The sequence below is a fragment of the Lepidochelys kempii genome, chromosome 18, assembly GCF_965140265.1.
Source record: "Lepidochelys kempii isolate rLepKem1 chromosome 18, rLepKem1.hap2, whole genome shotgun sequence".
In the NCBI taxonomy this organism is placed as follows: Eukaryota; Metazoa; Chordata; order Testudines; family Cheloniidae; genus Lepidochelys; species Lepidochelys kempii.
In genome coordinates this window covers 7263866-7276505 of record NC_133273.1, presented here as the reverse complement: position 1 = coordinate 7276505, position 12640 = coordinate 7263866, and the positions used below count along the sequence as shown (strand labels likewise).

At 56.3% G+C, this 12640-nt stretch overlaps 1 protein-coding gene across 10 annotated transcripts in view; it reads right to left on the bottom strand.

Annotated features, from left to right (window-relative positions):
* Positions 1-879: 879 nt before the first annotated feature.
* Positions 880-12640, bottom strand: part of CLCNKB (chloride voltage-gated channel Kb) — a 28503-nt gene continuing 16742 nt past the window's right edge. For 9 of the 10 annotated variants that reach the window (XM_073316998.1, XM_073316994.1, XM_073316996.1 and 6 more), the window contains 13 exons: positions 10854-10979; positions 8580-8664; positions 8050-8151; positions 7419-7503; positions 6697-6870; positions 5643-5712; positions 5150-5260; positions 4572-4785; positions 4040-4173; positions 3450-3550; positions 2675-2758; positions 2417-2503; positions 880-2209 (listed from right to left, as the gene is read on the bottom strand). In XM_073316998.1, coding sequence (XP_073173099.1) covers positions 2162-2209; positions 2417-2503; positions 2675-2758; positions 3450-3550; positions 4040-4173; positions 4572-4785; positions 5150-5260; positions 5643-5712; positions 6697-6870; positions 7419-7503; positions 8050-8151; positions 8580-8664; positions 10854-10979 — 1421 coding nt within the window. In that variant the 3' untranslated portion in view covers positions 880-2161. The remainder of the gene's footprint in view (positions 2210-2416; positions 2504-2674; positions 2759-3449; positions 3551-4039; positions 4174-4571; positions 4786-5149; positions 5261-5642; positions 5713-6696; positions 6871-7418; positions 7504-8049; positions 8152-8579; positions 8665-10853; positions 10980-12640) is intronic. The other variant, XM_073316997.1, reaches the window with a different exon arrangement.

The window sequence follows — 12640 nt, the reverse complement described above, 5'->3', positions numbered from 1 at the left end:
CGGTGGGTTCCCCGAGGGCTGGGACAGTGGGGGGAGCCGGGGAAGCATCTGATCTGAGCGTGTTCAGTGTCTGTGCTTCAGGTGGGAGTCCATCCCTGGCGCTCCCAGCTAGCCACGTGAGCGTGTGGTCTGTGTGCAAGCCGGCACACGACACTTTGGCTTCTTGTCTTGATGTAGTTGGGACGAGCTCCCGGCTGGTTTAAATTGAGCGCATCTCTGTGCTTCCCCCTGCAATTCCAGCTCGCCGCAGAGATGTGTTCTCAAGCCACTTGGGGCCAGGGGCTTTGGCGTTTGGCTAGTGAGGGGCTGGCTTGTACTAGGAAGTCACCCTGGTCTCTGAGGCTGGGAGTTTCAAAGGCGCCTGAGGGGGTTAGATACCCAAATTCCATCAAGGCAGAGGGATGGGGGATTCCATCTAGTTCCCATAAACTCTTGCAAATCCCAGCCTAAAGGCGGAAAAGCTACAAACCCAGTCAGTTTGGTCCTTCCTCCTTACAGGACCATAGTTAATTTCCAGGGCCCAGCTGCCATGTGGATGCTAGTTACGCCCCACACCAACAGCCATGCCCCATCACTGTGCTGCAGCCTTGAGTAGGGCCGGGACACATCACGGTTCGGGGACAATGGGGTTAGGTTCAACCTAGATTACGTGACAGGCCCTTCCTCCAAACCCACCCCCCACAATTGCTGTGCACAGCTGGCTTTGATTCTCTGATCTCAAACGTTTGGATGGCTCTGTGGGCAGGCCCTACGGCTGCCCCCACCCTCCCTCGGGCACATACCATCGTTCACCCATTTTGGGAGAGGGAGAGGAGGGAAGGGGGAATGGTACGAATGAGAAAAATCTCAGCTAGCCCACTGGGGGCAGGGGGAATAGGGGACAGGTGAATGTTATATTTTAATTGAAAAGGCTTTTTTGGCATCGCTACTCCTGGCACCTCTGGCAGGGTCCCACCCCACCCCTGCATCCTGCAGGATTTCCTCCCATGCAGGGTGCTTCTTTAAAGGGGGGGACTGTAAAGAAGGCGGCTGGTATGTGCAACGACTGTCACTTCTGGGAGCCGCTGCCTCCTCTTAGGGCTGGCCCTAAGACCACCTCCCTGCCCAGCCAGCTGCTGTCCAGCCCGGCGCTGGGTGCTTTGCAACCTCACTGGTTCCTAATGTTGCGTGGAGGCTGTGTGCACCTTAGCAACGCTTCCTGCGTCAGCGGGGACAAGGGGAGGGGGTCCCCCGGGGGGGGGGCAGGATGCAACAGCCGTGACACCTTTTCCCCTCCATGGTCCGTGTCCCCAGAGAAATACAAAGGATCAATAGCTCCGCACCCGCCGGCCCTTGTCTCTGATTTACAGCACGCCGTGAGTGGGAACAATGGATTTCAAAGGAGGCTCCCCCGTCCCCTGCTGTGTAGGCCACAACAGCCTGGCTGCCCTGGGGATGGTCTAGGCTGAGCTTCCGCTACAGACAGGCAAGGGGTGGTCTGGCTCCTCAGGGCTTGTGCGAGCTTGTTTCTGACTCAAACTGCACCCTGGCAGTTAGGGAGTGATTAAAGGCAGCACATCACGTTACAGGAGAATCCAGCGCAGGCAGGTCTGTGATGAACCCAGACGTACACGACAGGAACTGGGGCCTTTCACTGCCCGAAGCACAGGCCCCTGCCCCTTGAACTCAAGGAGCATCTCTTCTCGGGCTTGCTAAGTAGCAGATTCTTGTCCCACTGGGCCCAGCCCAGAGAGGGCAGCAAGCACTAAATTCAGGATGGTGCATGCACATTTCACATTGCACTATACACTGCAGCCTTGGTTTGCCCTCTGCACTGACAGTCTGTGGCCCAAGATGTTTGTCCCTGTGTAGCTGTGTGTTATTGTGTCTCCAGGGTGGGTGAGGGCTGCCAGCACCTGGCAGGCTCCCCGGGGCAGAGAGGTCCAGGTTTTGCCTCTGCTTTCACAACTGTGGCTCCTTGCGGCGGGAGCAGGAAGGGCAGGGAAGCTTTCAAATCCATTTCCATTTACAAAAAATAATTGGGGAGACCCACGTAAGAGGCGGGGGCTCCTGCCAGCCCTGCCCCCCTGCTGCTGAGATCTCAGTGCCCCAGCGAGATCCCCTGTCCCACGCTCCGCTGCACAGAAGGGGGAAGGGGCTGCTGTCCCAGGCTCCGAATTGCTCACTTCAGTGTCTTCGGATTTGCCAGGTCTTCAATCGCCTTCTTCATCTGGAAGAGAAAGCGGCAGGTGGGCAAGGCCAAGCCCCCGCCTGGCTCCATGCTCCCCCCAGCCCCGGGGAATCGATAGCCACTGAGTCACCTCCTCAATGCCCATTCCTTTCCCAATCCAGGATGGGTCCTTGAGCTCCTGGCCAGCAGCTCTCCGGTCAGCCCTTCTCCCCCAGCCCCCGATTCCTCGCTGGCCCCAGCCCTTACCTCGCGCCGAGAGATGGACCCGACGAGCCGCCCCAAGGAGGTGACGAAGACACACTGCATGCTCAGCAGTTCAAACAGGGTGTGAGCCTGGAAGGGAATGAGAAGCGAGTGTGACGTGGGAGGGCAGCGCCGTCCAGATCTCGGCAGAGCCCGCCCCCCCCCTCCGTCGGTTCCCTCTTCACATGGAGATGGCAGGGCCTACACAAGCCTGGAGCTGCCCAGAGCCCTTCCTCCCAGGCCCTCTTCCCACCCAGTTACCTGGTGCAGAGATGTCCAAGGTGACAGCTGGAGGGTTATTGGCTCGATGGTGCAGTCGTCCCCCAGCGTCCCGTTGGAGCGAGGCTGTCGGGGAAGACAACGGAGGGTGGGCATTGGCAGACCTGAGGAGGCCATCGCAGTGGTACCACTTTCGAAGAGCACTCTCGGGGGCGTGTCCCACCCATGCGCTGTCTCCCATGGGGACAGGACTCGGTGAAGTGCCTTTGCGGTCTGATACCTTACAGATTGCAAGGTGCTGCCCCTTTAAGAGGGTGGAGCCTCAGCAGTGGGTGTGGTCTCAGCAGGGTGTCAGCGGTGATATTGACGTAGGGTTGAACGCCCCCCCAAGCCTCTTGCCTGGGCCTCGGTGTCAGCACATCGCAGCCTGAGGCACTGAACCCCCCATTGCAGACTGGTCTCTCCAAAGGGGTACGGCTCCGGGAGGGCCCCGGGTGTGACATGGAGCCACCCAGCAGTCTTGGAAGGAAACTGGGACTGACCCATGGTGGCCACCTGCCCTGCCCTTGCTAGACTGGAGCAAGCGCCCTAATGGACTGCACTGAACAATCCGTCCCAGGCTGCCGGGACCGAAGAGCCTCTCCCATCACTAAGGTGGGGCTGACCGGACGGAGGGGACGACCTGCAGCCTCTAACCCAGGGATCTCACCAGTTCCCTCCCAGGTCTCGTTCCCCTAAACCTCCACCCGCTCTGTGCGAAGAGCTGCTGGCTGGAAGGGCCATGTGGGCAGCAGGGGGATGAGTTCTCTGAACCTACCTTCTCCCCTGGCTCCTGGGGGGACAGCTTGGCTTCATCGTGGGTCTGGAGGTACCTGATCAACTCAGCTCTTTGCACCATGCCCACCAGCATCAAAGACTCTGTAGGAGAAGGAGACAGGAGGTGGGAGGAGGAGCTGGATGGGTGGCTCAGATCCCTGGCACTGGCTGACCACTTCATGGTCATGGGCCCAGGCTGATGGCACATCCCTGCCCACCATGAGGGCTGTGTCCAGTGAGGCAGCTCCATGCCGTGGGCTCCGTTAAGCCATGGATCCTCCTCCACCAAGGTAAGGCTGCTCATGTCACTGGCTTGCTCCCACCCGTCCAGCCCGGGGCCCTCAGTAGCAAGGAGAAATGCCAGCCACGTCAATCAAAGGGAACCGCTCCAGATGCTCCATCCCTGCCAGACTAGGAAGCAGGCTTGTCTCTCGCTGCCCAGGGCAGCAGGGCCCAGCTCCAGGGGAAAGGGAGAGGGGCGGGGGAGGGAAGGAGAGACAGAGATGGCCATGGGGCTGCGGGACAGAGAGAAGAAGCGGAAGGGCCAGCAGGACCCGTGGCCCCAACTCTGGGCACTGTGTGGCATGGTACCTGTGCTCTCCACAATGGGGTACTCCAGGTCGTCGGTAGAGGTCACAACACTGAGGATCTCCTCAAAGCTGGCGCCCTTGGCCAGGACTGCAAAGTGGGTGTTCATGAACTGGTCAGTGGTCACCCTGTAGGAGCTGGGGGTAGAAGGGCCAAAGGTCAGCCAGGAAAAAGGGGAGAGAGCTCTCCTCTGACCCAGCACCGAGGCCTCTGGACAACCATCACCACAGGGGGGCTGGTGTAAGCCAGAGCCAGGAACCTCAGACTGATGCAGGGATGGCGTGGGAGCTGAGGACCCTGTGGTTGATCTGTTATTAACCCACGGTACACCAGGGCTACTCTCCTGCCTCAGTTCTGTCTCTGTGCCAGGCGCTGCATTCGCTACCCAGCCGGGGTGGTGTGGGCCTCCCTCCCCTCCAGCTCTAGCTGCCTGCCTAACCTGCCCCTCTTGCACCGCCGCCAACCCAGCGCCAGGCCAGCAGAGATGCCCCTCCCAGGGGTAGCCGGTGGCAGCAGCGTCTCCCCAGGGGCTTACCCGATGTGTCGGCTCCTGATCCGGGGCAGATAGGGCAACTTCTTCACGATGATGGTGCCGTCGTAGAAGGAGGGCTGGAACTTCTGGGCTATCGCGTTGGCAACCAGCACAGCCAGGATGACGGGCAGGATATGGGCAATCTGCCCAGTCACTTCAAAGGCCAGCAGGGCAGTGGACAGGGTGTGGGTGACTGAGCCCGAAAATGCTGCCGCCCCTGCCAGAAGGACAATACAAAGGGCACTGATCTCTCAGTGCTGTCCAGCGGGGGGATCTGCCAGGGAGCTCGTGTCCAGCTCCCAGATCCTCCTGCATCATTCTCTCAGGCTGTCATACCTTGCCAGCCATGGCGGAGCTGTGTCCAGCCCCCCTGAGCTGGAGTTGGGCTCCTAGCACACCAGGCCTTTGGGAAGGGAAAGGAATGGGGGAAGGCAGAAAGATCCTGGAGACCACCCCAGAAATATGGGGTAATACACTAAATTCTGGAGCCACCCTGCAAAGGCACCTACCACTGCAGTCTCATTGGTCATTCAAAGCCTCTCACCAGGCTCCTGAGTTGAGGTCTCGTGCTAGAGACTTACCTGCCAGTGCGTAGCCTCCCGGAGTGATGGTGTTAACTACGCCGTCCGACTGAATACCATGAGGAAAGAGAAAGGCGACCACTTCCCCCACCAAACGCCCGATTGCAGCGCCTGGGAAAACATTCACCACTGGAATCCAGCCGCTCGGATCTAAAGGTCAGGGACTCACGTTCCCACCTCCCAGTGGGCCCCTCTGGGACAGAAGCACAAAGGCCCAGGATTTGTTGAGTGTATGTGCCACCGGAGAAGGAACCAAAGTTCCCAGGAGCCAGGGGTGGATCTTGCTGATCTAAGCACTTGCTGCTTTCCCCTCTCTCCACAACCCTTCTGCAGGGCAAGGGCTCTGAGTGTCAAGAGATCCCAGCAGCCTCCTCTTAGCTCCGAGTGATAAAGGGCTGGTCCAGTTGGCAGCCCTTATTCCCTGTTATGGTAATAAGCACAATCAAATGGTCCAATCAGAAATGGGTGCAAGGGCAGGGTGAAGCGGTCTCACCGTATACAAAGAGCGGCATGAAGTATCCAGCTGGCATAGGCATGGTGGTGGCCACGATCAGCATCCAGAACTTGAATGAACGAGAGAGCGGGAGCGAGTGAGACATCCACCCACGTGCACCCACTCCACCCATCCCTAGCCCGCGATGGTGGGGGTGGGGTGTCTAGCCACCAAACCAGTTTGCAGAATCCTCCATCCAGAGGCAGGCCCTGCTCTGCACATACACCCTGCACATTACCACGTCAAGGTGCACAGCCGTACCCTCATCACCCAGAGGTGACAGCTCTGCCAGGGGACCCAAAAGGAAGCCTTCCCCTGGACTGAGCTGTTCTCAGCTGACCTGGCCAAACATTACATGGGAGATCTGGTTCTTCTGGCCCTCAGGTCCTTGCCAAATGACACAGAGAGGGAGCACAGGAGTTGCTGGCTACACTTCCCCTTCATAGAATACCAGGGTTGGAAGGGACCTCAGGAGGTCATCTAGTCCCACCCCCTGCTCAAAGCAGGACCGATCCCCGACTAAATCATCCCAGCCAGGGCTTTGTCAAGCCTGACCTTAAAACCCTCTGAAGAAGGAGATTCCACCACCTCCCTAGGTAGGAGGGATCCATTATTGCATTGGCTGGGGATCAAACCCAGGTCAACTGCTTAGAAGGCAGCTACACTCACCACTCTACCACCAACACAACTGGTATAAATGGCAAGATTCACACAAGAGTAACAGGGACATTTCCTCAACAGGAACCAGAGACTTCTCCTCCTAGGCCCTTCACGAGGGCACTCTCCCTCCGCCCAGTGCACATGGCACAACCTTGGAGCCCTCTGGTTACTCAACAGGAGCTGCCACCTTGTATCCCCTATCAGACTCCACTGGGTCCTTGACTTTCCTCTCCCACCTCTGCTCCATGAGGCTGCATGTTCTTGGCTCTCCCTAAAGGTTCTAGAGGTCGATCCAGCAAGGGGCTGAGCACTCCCAGCTCCACAGAGCACTGAGGTTCCTGCAGAATCAGACCCATGGTACCCATTCTCACGGAGACCTCGACAGGACCAATACCTTCATCACCAGGAACAGCGCCAGGCTGCCATAGATGGTGATTCTGGGCTCCCACCACTCAATCCACAGGTTTTCAGGGTCGACTTGAGGAGGCCTGGCCAGCGATGCGTTCTGGGACAGAAGGCCCCACGTCTGGTTGTCGAAGAGGGAGGTGAGGTGCTCCTTCATGCTGAGCTGGGAAAGGAGACAGGTCGAAGCACTTCCCCGCACAGGAGGAGGAGATGCTGTGAATCACTATCGTGCTCAGACATAGTCTGATTCTCTTATCACCCGCACTGGTGTAAAGCAGGAGTAGCTCCATAGATAGATGTCAGGAGAGTGAAGGCGTACAACTGGCCCCAGCCTGCTATACCTACTAGCTGTATTAAGCCTGGAAGACCAGACTGATGGAAAATACAGGCTTCAGGGGACTGCTGCCCTGCCAGAGGGATCTTGGGTGGGAGGCAGAGAGGATCTAGGGTGTGGGCTGAGGAGTCTGGAGACAGGAGCCATAGATGCAGCCAACCTGGGGAGAAGGTTGGAGTTGGACTTTAGTGAGAAGATGACAATTTACTTTGTTAGTAAAGCCAGACCCCAAGAAGGGGGGAGTTGGTCTCTCCACAGTGTCGCCTGTCTTTCAGAGCTGGTTGGGAAAGGCTCCTGCTCTCCACCCTGGAGTGAGTGCTTAGATCCCCACTGGTCAGAGAACAGGCGAGGGGATCCCGAGATAGGCCAGTACTTACCCTGGATGCCATGAAGTGCCCCAGGCTGGGAGGGAATGTGATGGAGGCGAGCAGGAGGGCCACCAGGGAGGAATAAATGGGCTTGCTGAAAAAGACAGATCAGTGACATGTAACATCACACGGTGACCCTGGAATGGAGCTCTCTGAACTACAGAAGAAAGGGAGGGTCAGGGAGATGGCAGGTCACACAGGCTGGGTAGCCAAGCTGCAATGGGCCCATGAATTCTCCGCTAGGGTGAAAAGCCAGCAAAGGTTCTGGAGCAGGAGGGAGGTTTCCTTTCCCTCCTGCAGCAGAGGAGGAGGAGACAAACCATCCCCTTGTGGGCAGCGCAGGAGCCGAGCAGGCAGAGAAAGCTCCAGCATGGAGCCTTTGCTGCCAGCAGTTGGTTAGGAGGGAACAAATAGGCAGGCACATGCCAGTGCCTCTTGGGGACTGAGCCAAGGGAACAGGATGGATGTGGTGAAAGATGACATCCAGGGCAGCACGGAGGGTGCTGGAGGGACAAGGAAGGAGACAGGGCCTGGGCAGAGAAGATCTTCGGCCACACACATGGCTTGCATGCCTCCCGTCCTGCTGCAATTTGGGAACAGCCCCCACGGCCGAGAACACCCCTCCCTCCAGAACGCCTACTCTGTAGCCAGCAGCTTGGCGGTGATCATGTTCCTCCGGACGTATCCCAGGAGCCAGCGCTGACAGAAGAGATACGCACAGCTTAGAACCCCACAGATCCCCCTGCCGAGAGAAGAGAAGGAAAAGCAGGAATTACCCCCCACTTCTCCCCCGAGAGCAGCCGGCGTCCTCCAAGACAGTCAGAGATCTGCACACGGGTGGATTCAAGGGTGATTTCATTACCAGGCATATTCGTGGAGTAGCATAAAGAAACCATGAATGTAGCTATTCCTAGGTTTGGCTAGTGACTATCTATGGCACCTCCCAGCTCTTCATAGATTTCATCCTCACGCACCCGGTGCGGTAGGGCACTGCTTGTGTGTCCATTGTATAGATGGCAGAGTGTTGTCTCAGTAACTTGCCCACAGCAGCTGCAGGTTTGCCAGGCCCCAGGGCAGCAAGCTATCCACTGGGCTGGTCCCCCCTTCCTTTGAAAGTGACACCTCTGCACCGAACAAAAGAAAACCAGACCAGACTGGGCCTGCTCTTACCCGAGCACCATGAAGAAGAACGTCTCTGGGAGATCAAAGGGGAAATCAATCTTAAAATTGGTCTTGAATAGAGCAGTGATGGTTTCTGAGAAAAAGAGTCAAAAGTCACAACCATGGACACCCCAGGCCAATTCGACACGCACCCTCCAGTTCTATTAGCATTAGTCACAGGAGTGGCAGAAGCACCCTAAAAGTGGAGGGGCCACAGGCGTCCGAACCATGGCCCCGTCCCTGCCTTGCCCCCTGAACCCCTGTGCTCACACTGCCTCTTCCCCTGAGGGTCGAGGCCCGAGGCCCTGCTCCTGTGCCGTCCCTTCCCTCCAAGACCCCGCCACCCTCTTGCTCCTCTCTGCCCTCGTCGTTCACTCTTACCGCTGGGAAAAAGGGGGGGCCATGGCCACTGGCCCCCATTCTGGTGCCCTGATTAGCCAATAGGGAGCGGAGTGTATATCACAGACTCCCGTGGTGCGGCAGCAGCTGGACTGTGCCAGCAGACTGGCCCGAGTGACACTGGGACGAGGGCAAACCAGAACCCAGCCACCATGATGACATGATATTTGCATCCCCAACTGCGCAACAAAGAATGTTACCTCCTGACCCACAGCCCGGAAGAGCCCACCCCACCAGTGGAAGATGATTCCCAGCCATGTGTCGGGGGGATGCCACCAGCCCTCCTTCTTCCACAGGCCCCACGGACGGGTTCTCAGAGCATGGCTCTGAGGCTAGGGCACCAGCCCAAGCCAGCCAGCAGTGTTGGGGGTTAGCTTGGCTGGCTGCTTTGGATTTCCAGGTGGAGCTGGCATCTCACAGCCTCCTAAGACATGCTAGCAGCATCCGGCACTCTCCCCCGCCGAGTCTCTAAACTGATTCTTTCGGTGTGACTCAGACTCTGTCCTGTTCTTTGACAGTTTAAAGGCCAGGGGAGAAATGAGGTGACTTTTGATGCTCATAAAACTGCGGGAGACAGAAACACATCTGGGTCTCTGCAGCCTGCCCACACACAGCTCTTCCCAGGCACCTCAGCCGTGACCTGCAGCCCCCCCATCTCAGCCCCCTGTTCCAGTCCACAGACACGGCTCTGCAGATGCCACTCAACCCTGACCTGTGGTGGCACCAACCGCAGCCAATTGGGCCAATGGCCTGTGCTTTTATACTGCGAACAAACAGCCGTTAGAGTCTGGCCTGGCAGAGTCATTTCAGATCCAATGCTGCAAATTGACACAGGTTACGAGCCTCATTCAGGCTGCCTGGGATGCTTTTGGCTAACACTACAGGTGGCTTTATCAATTTTTTTCAAGCAGGGCCATGTCTGAAATTGCACCGCTGGGGTCCAGACCATGCTATAACAGACCATGGTTCTGTCAGCAGCATCCAGGACATAAACGATGCATCATGCACTGTTAACAAGCTGATTTTAGCAGGATACAGGACCAATACTCAGCCCAGAGCCTGCCAGTCTGCTTTCAAAGATCAGTGTCTTTTGCTGGGTTGTTCTGACCTCAGTCAGGGGAAAGATGAATTCTTTTCTAATCCAGGATTTTGTTTAAAAAAAGAAATGTCATTCTGCCTGAATGGAGCACCTTTCATCCTGATGGATAGCAAGCACCCTGCAAACTACAAACTGCTTTACAAAGGAATCTTTCAACCACCATTAAAATGCAGCCACTTCTGGGGTGGGCACAGCACGTGACAAAAGCACACCCACAACACTTTTGGGTAGGGAGAGGAGAATACCGAATGCAAGGTGCAGGAGGTATATAATAAGATAGAATGTAACTAGCTGAGTTCCTTCTCCTTGTTCCTTCTGATTTAAAGAGGACTCTCATCCCTTAGGTATTGCAGAGCTGGAACTAATAGGACCCACCCAATCTGACTGCCAGTGTGAATCAGCAGAATAACTCTGCACTGTAGCTGTAGCTCCTGACACAATCTCCCAGCCAAGGTCTCACTTCCAAGTTCTGACCCAGTCTGATGCTGCTTATTTCATAGGCTCCCAACACAAGGCGGTAGGGCCGGTAGTCTGGAGGAGGGATATTTCAGTAGGGTGACCAGATGTCCCAATTTTTGGGTCTTTTTCTTATATAGGCTCCTATTACCCCCCACCCCGTCCCGATTTTTCACTTTTGCTGTCTGGTCACCCTATATTTCAGGGATGGGGCAGCCCAGCTGTGCACATGGATACCCATGTGTGGTTTGAACTTCTCTTCACTCGTGGGCCACCCCATCAGTCCTGGTGCCCCGCTCCGATGGCCCAGCCAGCGCCACTCCCTGTACCTTGTTCACTGTTGAAGACGGCAAGCAGACGGAACATGAAGGCTCCACAGGTGGCAGAGAAGAAGCCCCTCCAATAGTCCCTGACCGCAAAGTGGGATGACATCACCTCAATGCTGAACAGGACCCCTGGGGAAATAGAGGTCTCAGGTTACTGGGATGGCAAATGAGAGGCAACAACTCACGTTAGGCATCTGAGCAGGCCCTGGGTGAGCTGGATGCAGACAGCAGCCAGAGCAGACCCAGACTGAGCCAGGTGCTTGTGCCTTATCTCCTGGCAAACTCTCAAGTGCTTATTAAATTTTATGCCCTGGGGAAAACATACAGCATCAAAGGCCCAGATCCTCACACCAGGAGTCTGGGCCATTCACAAAGAGGCCACTTAGACTCCTCCACCTCCAGCACCGCTGACGATGGTGTTACGGGATGGAGAGGAGATGCTAATCTTTGAAGTGCAGAGGAGTCCCCCAACCTGCTGCTGTGAGGCCACTGCCAATTTGGTGTCTCAGTGCCGATGCAACATGTTACAGAGCAAGGCAGTGTGCGCTCTCACCCTTGGAGACTTTATATTCGTTCTTTCTTTGTCCGTTACTTTCTTTAATCTGAAATAAAAGTCCCTTAGGCTGAGCAATACATAGCTGCTGTCAGCGTAGGGGGAAAATGTAGCACTGGAGACTTAGCAATGCAAGAAGGGACTGATTTAAAGAGTCGTTTCATTGACATCAAAGGCCTTTGGAGCAGGCCCTCGGATAGCTCCAAATCTATTCTGCATCTAGTGACAGAAATTCCAGCAGGGACATTGTTTCCACCTGCTGCTGCTGGAGATCTCAGTTCTGAGCTCTTCTCCTCAAAGGACCCACATTAGGGTTCGTACTGTTGAATTTTATGTAAGCAGTGTCAGGATGAGCTCCACCCTGACATCTGGTGGTGAGGTGTGGCAAGTTGTGGAAAAGAACTTCAGGGGCCGATCTCATTTGCATAGGCACACCCACCACGCCTAGAATGAGACCATAGCTGCCCAAATGGTCACTTTGGCTGCTGTGGGATCCCCAGTGTCTCTGTTATTGGGGCAGGAAGAATAAATTGTTATTACCCTGATTATGGGAACTGTGCTTGGAACTGTACGTGGCCTTTTGTTACGATGGAGGGATTCACCATCATCTAAGTAGCACTCGCTAGGCAAGGGTCATGGGTTCCAAAACTGTGTGAATGGAGAGAGGCTGGGGACAAGTAGTAGTACTTGGTGGCATGGGCCCCTTGGTGAGGGCCTTACATGCTGATTGCACTTCCTCCTCTCTCCACTGTGGAATATCAGAGCTAATTTTGATTTCATTAGAAGTCTAGTTATAGGCTGCTGAGCTTGCTTTGGGCTGACAGTGCACCAGCACTGAGGCTCCCCTACTATAAGCTGAATTCACCTAAGAGCTGAAATCACTGAGTGTTGTGTTAAGTAGTGGGGGAGCCTGAAGATATATTGTGGAGCAGTTTGCGGGACGGCTGGTGAAGCAGTTCGACGCGGAGCAGTGTGTGGATGACAGGAGCTGCTTGTGGGCCGTGGAGCTGAGTGAAGGAGTTCGTGGGGCAGCTGAGCGAAGGAGTTCGTGGGGCGGCTGGCGGAGCGGAGTGCAGCTGAGCGAAGGAGTTCGTGGGGCGGCTGGCGGAGCGCCGCTATGGAGCTATGGGGCGGTCAGCTTCAGATCACGTAAGGTGCCTCTTACCCCCGTCCCATCTCCACCCAGGTTGGGAGGTAAAGCTCCGCCGATAAACTTTCGAACTCTGGGGCTGCCCTG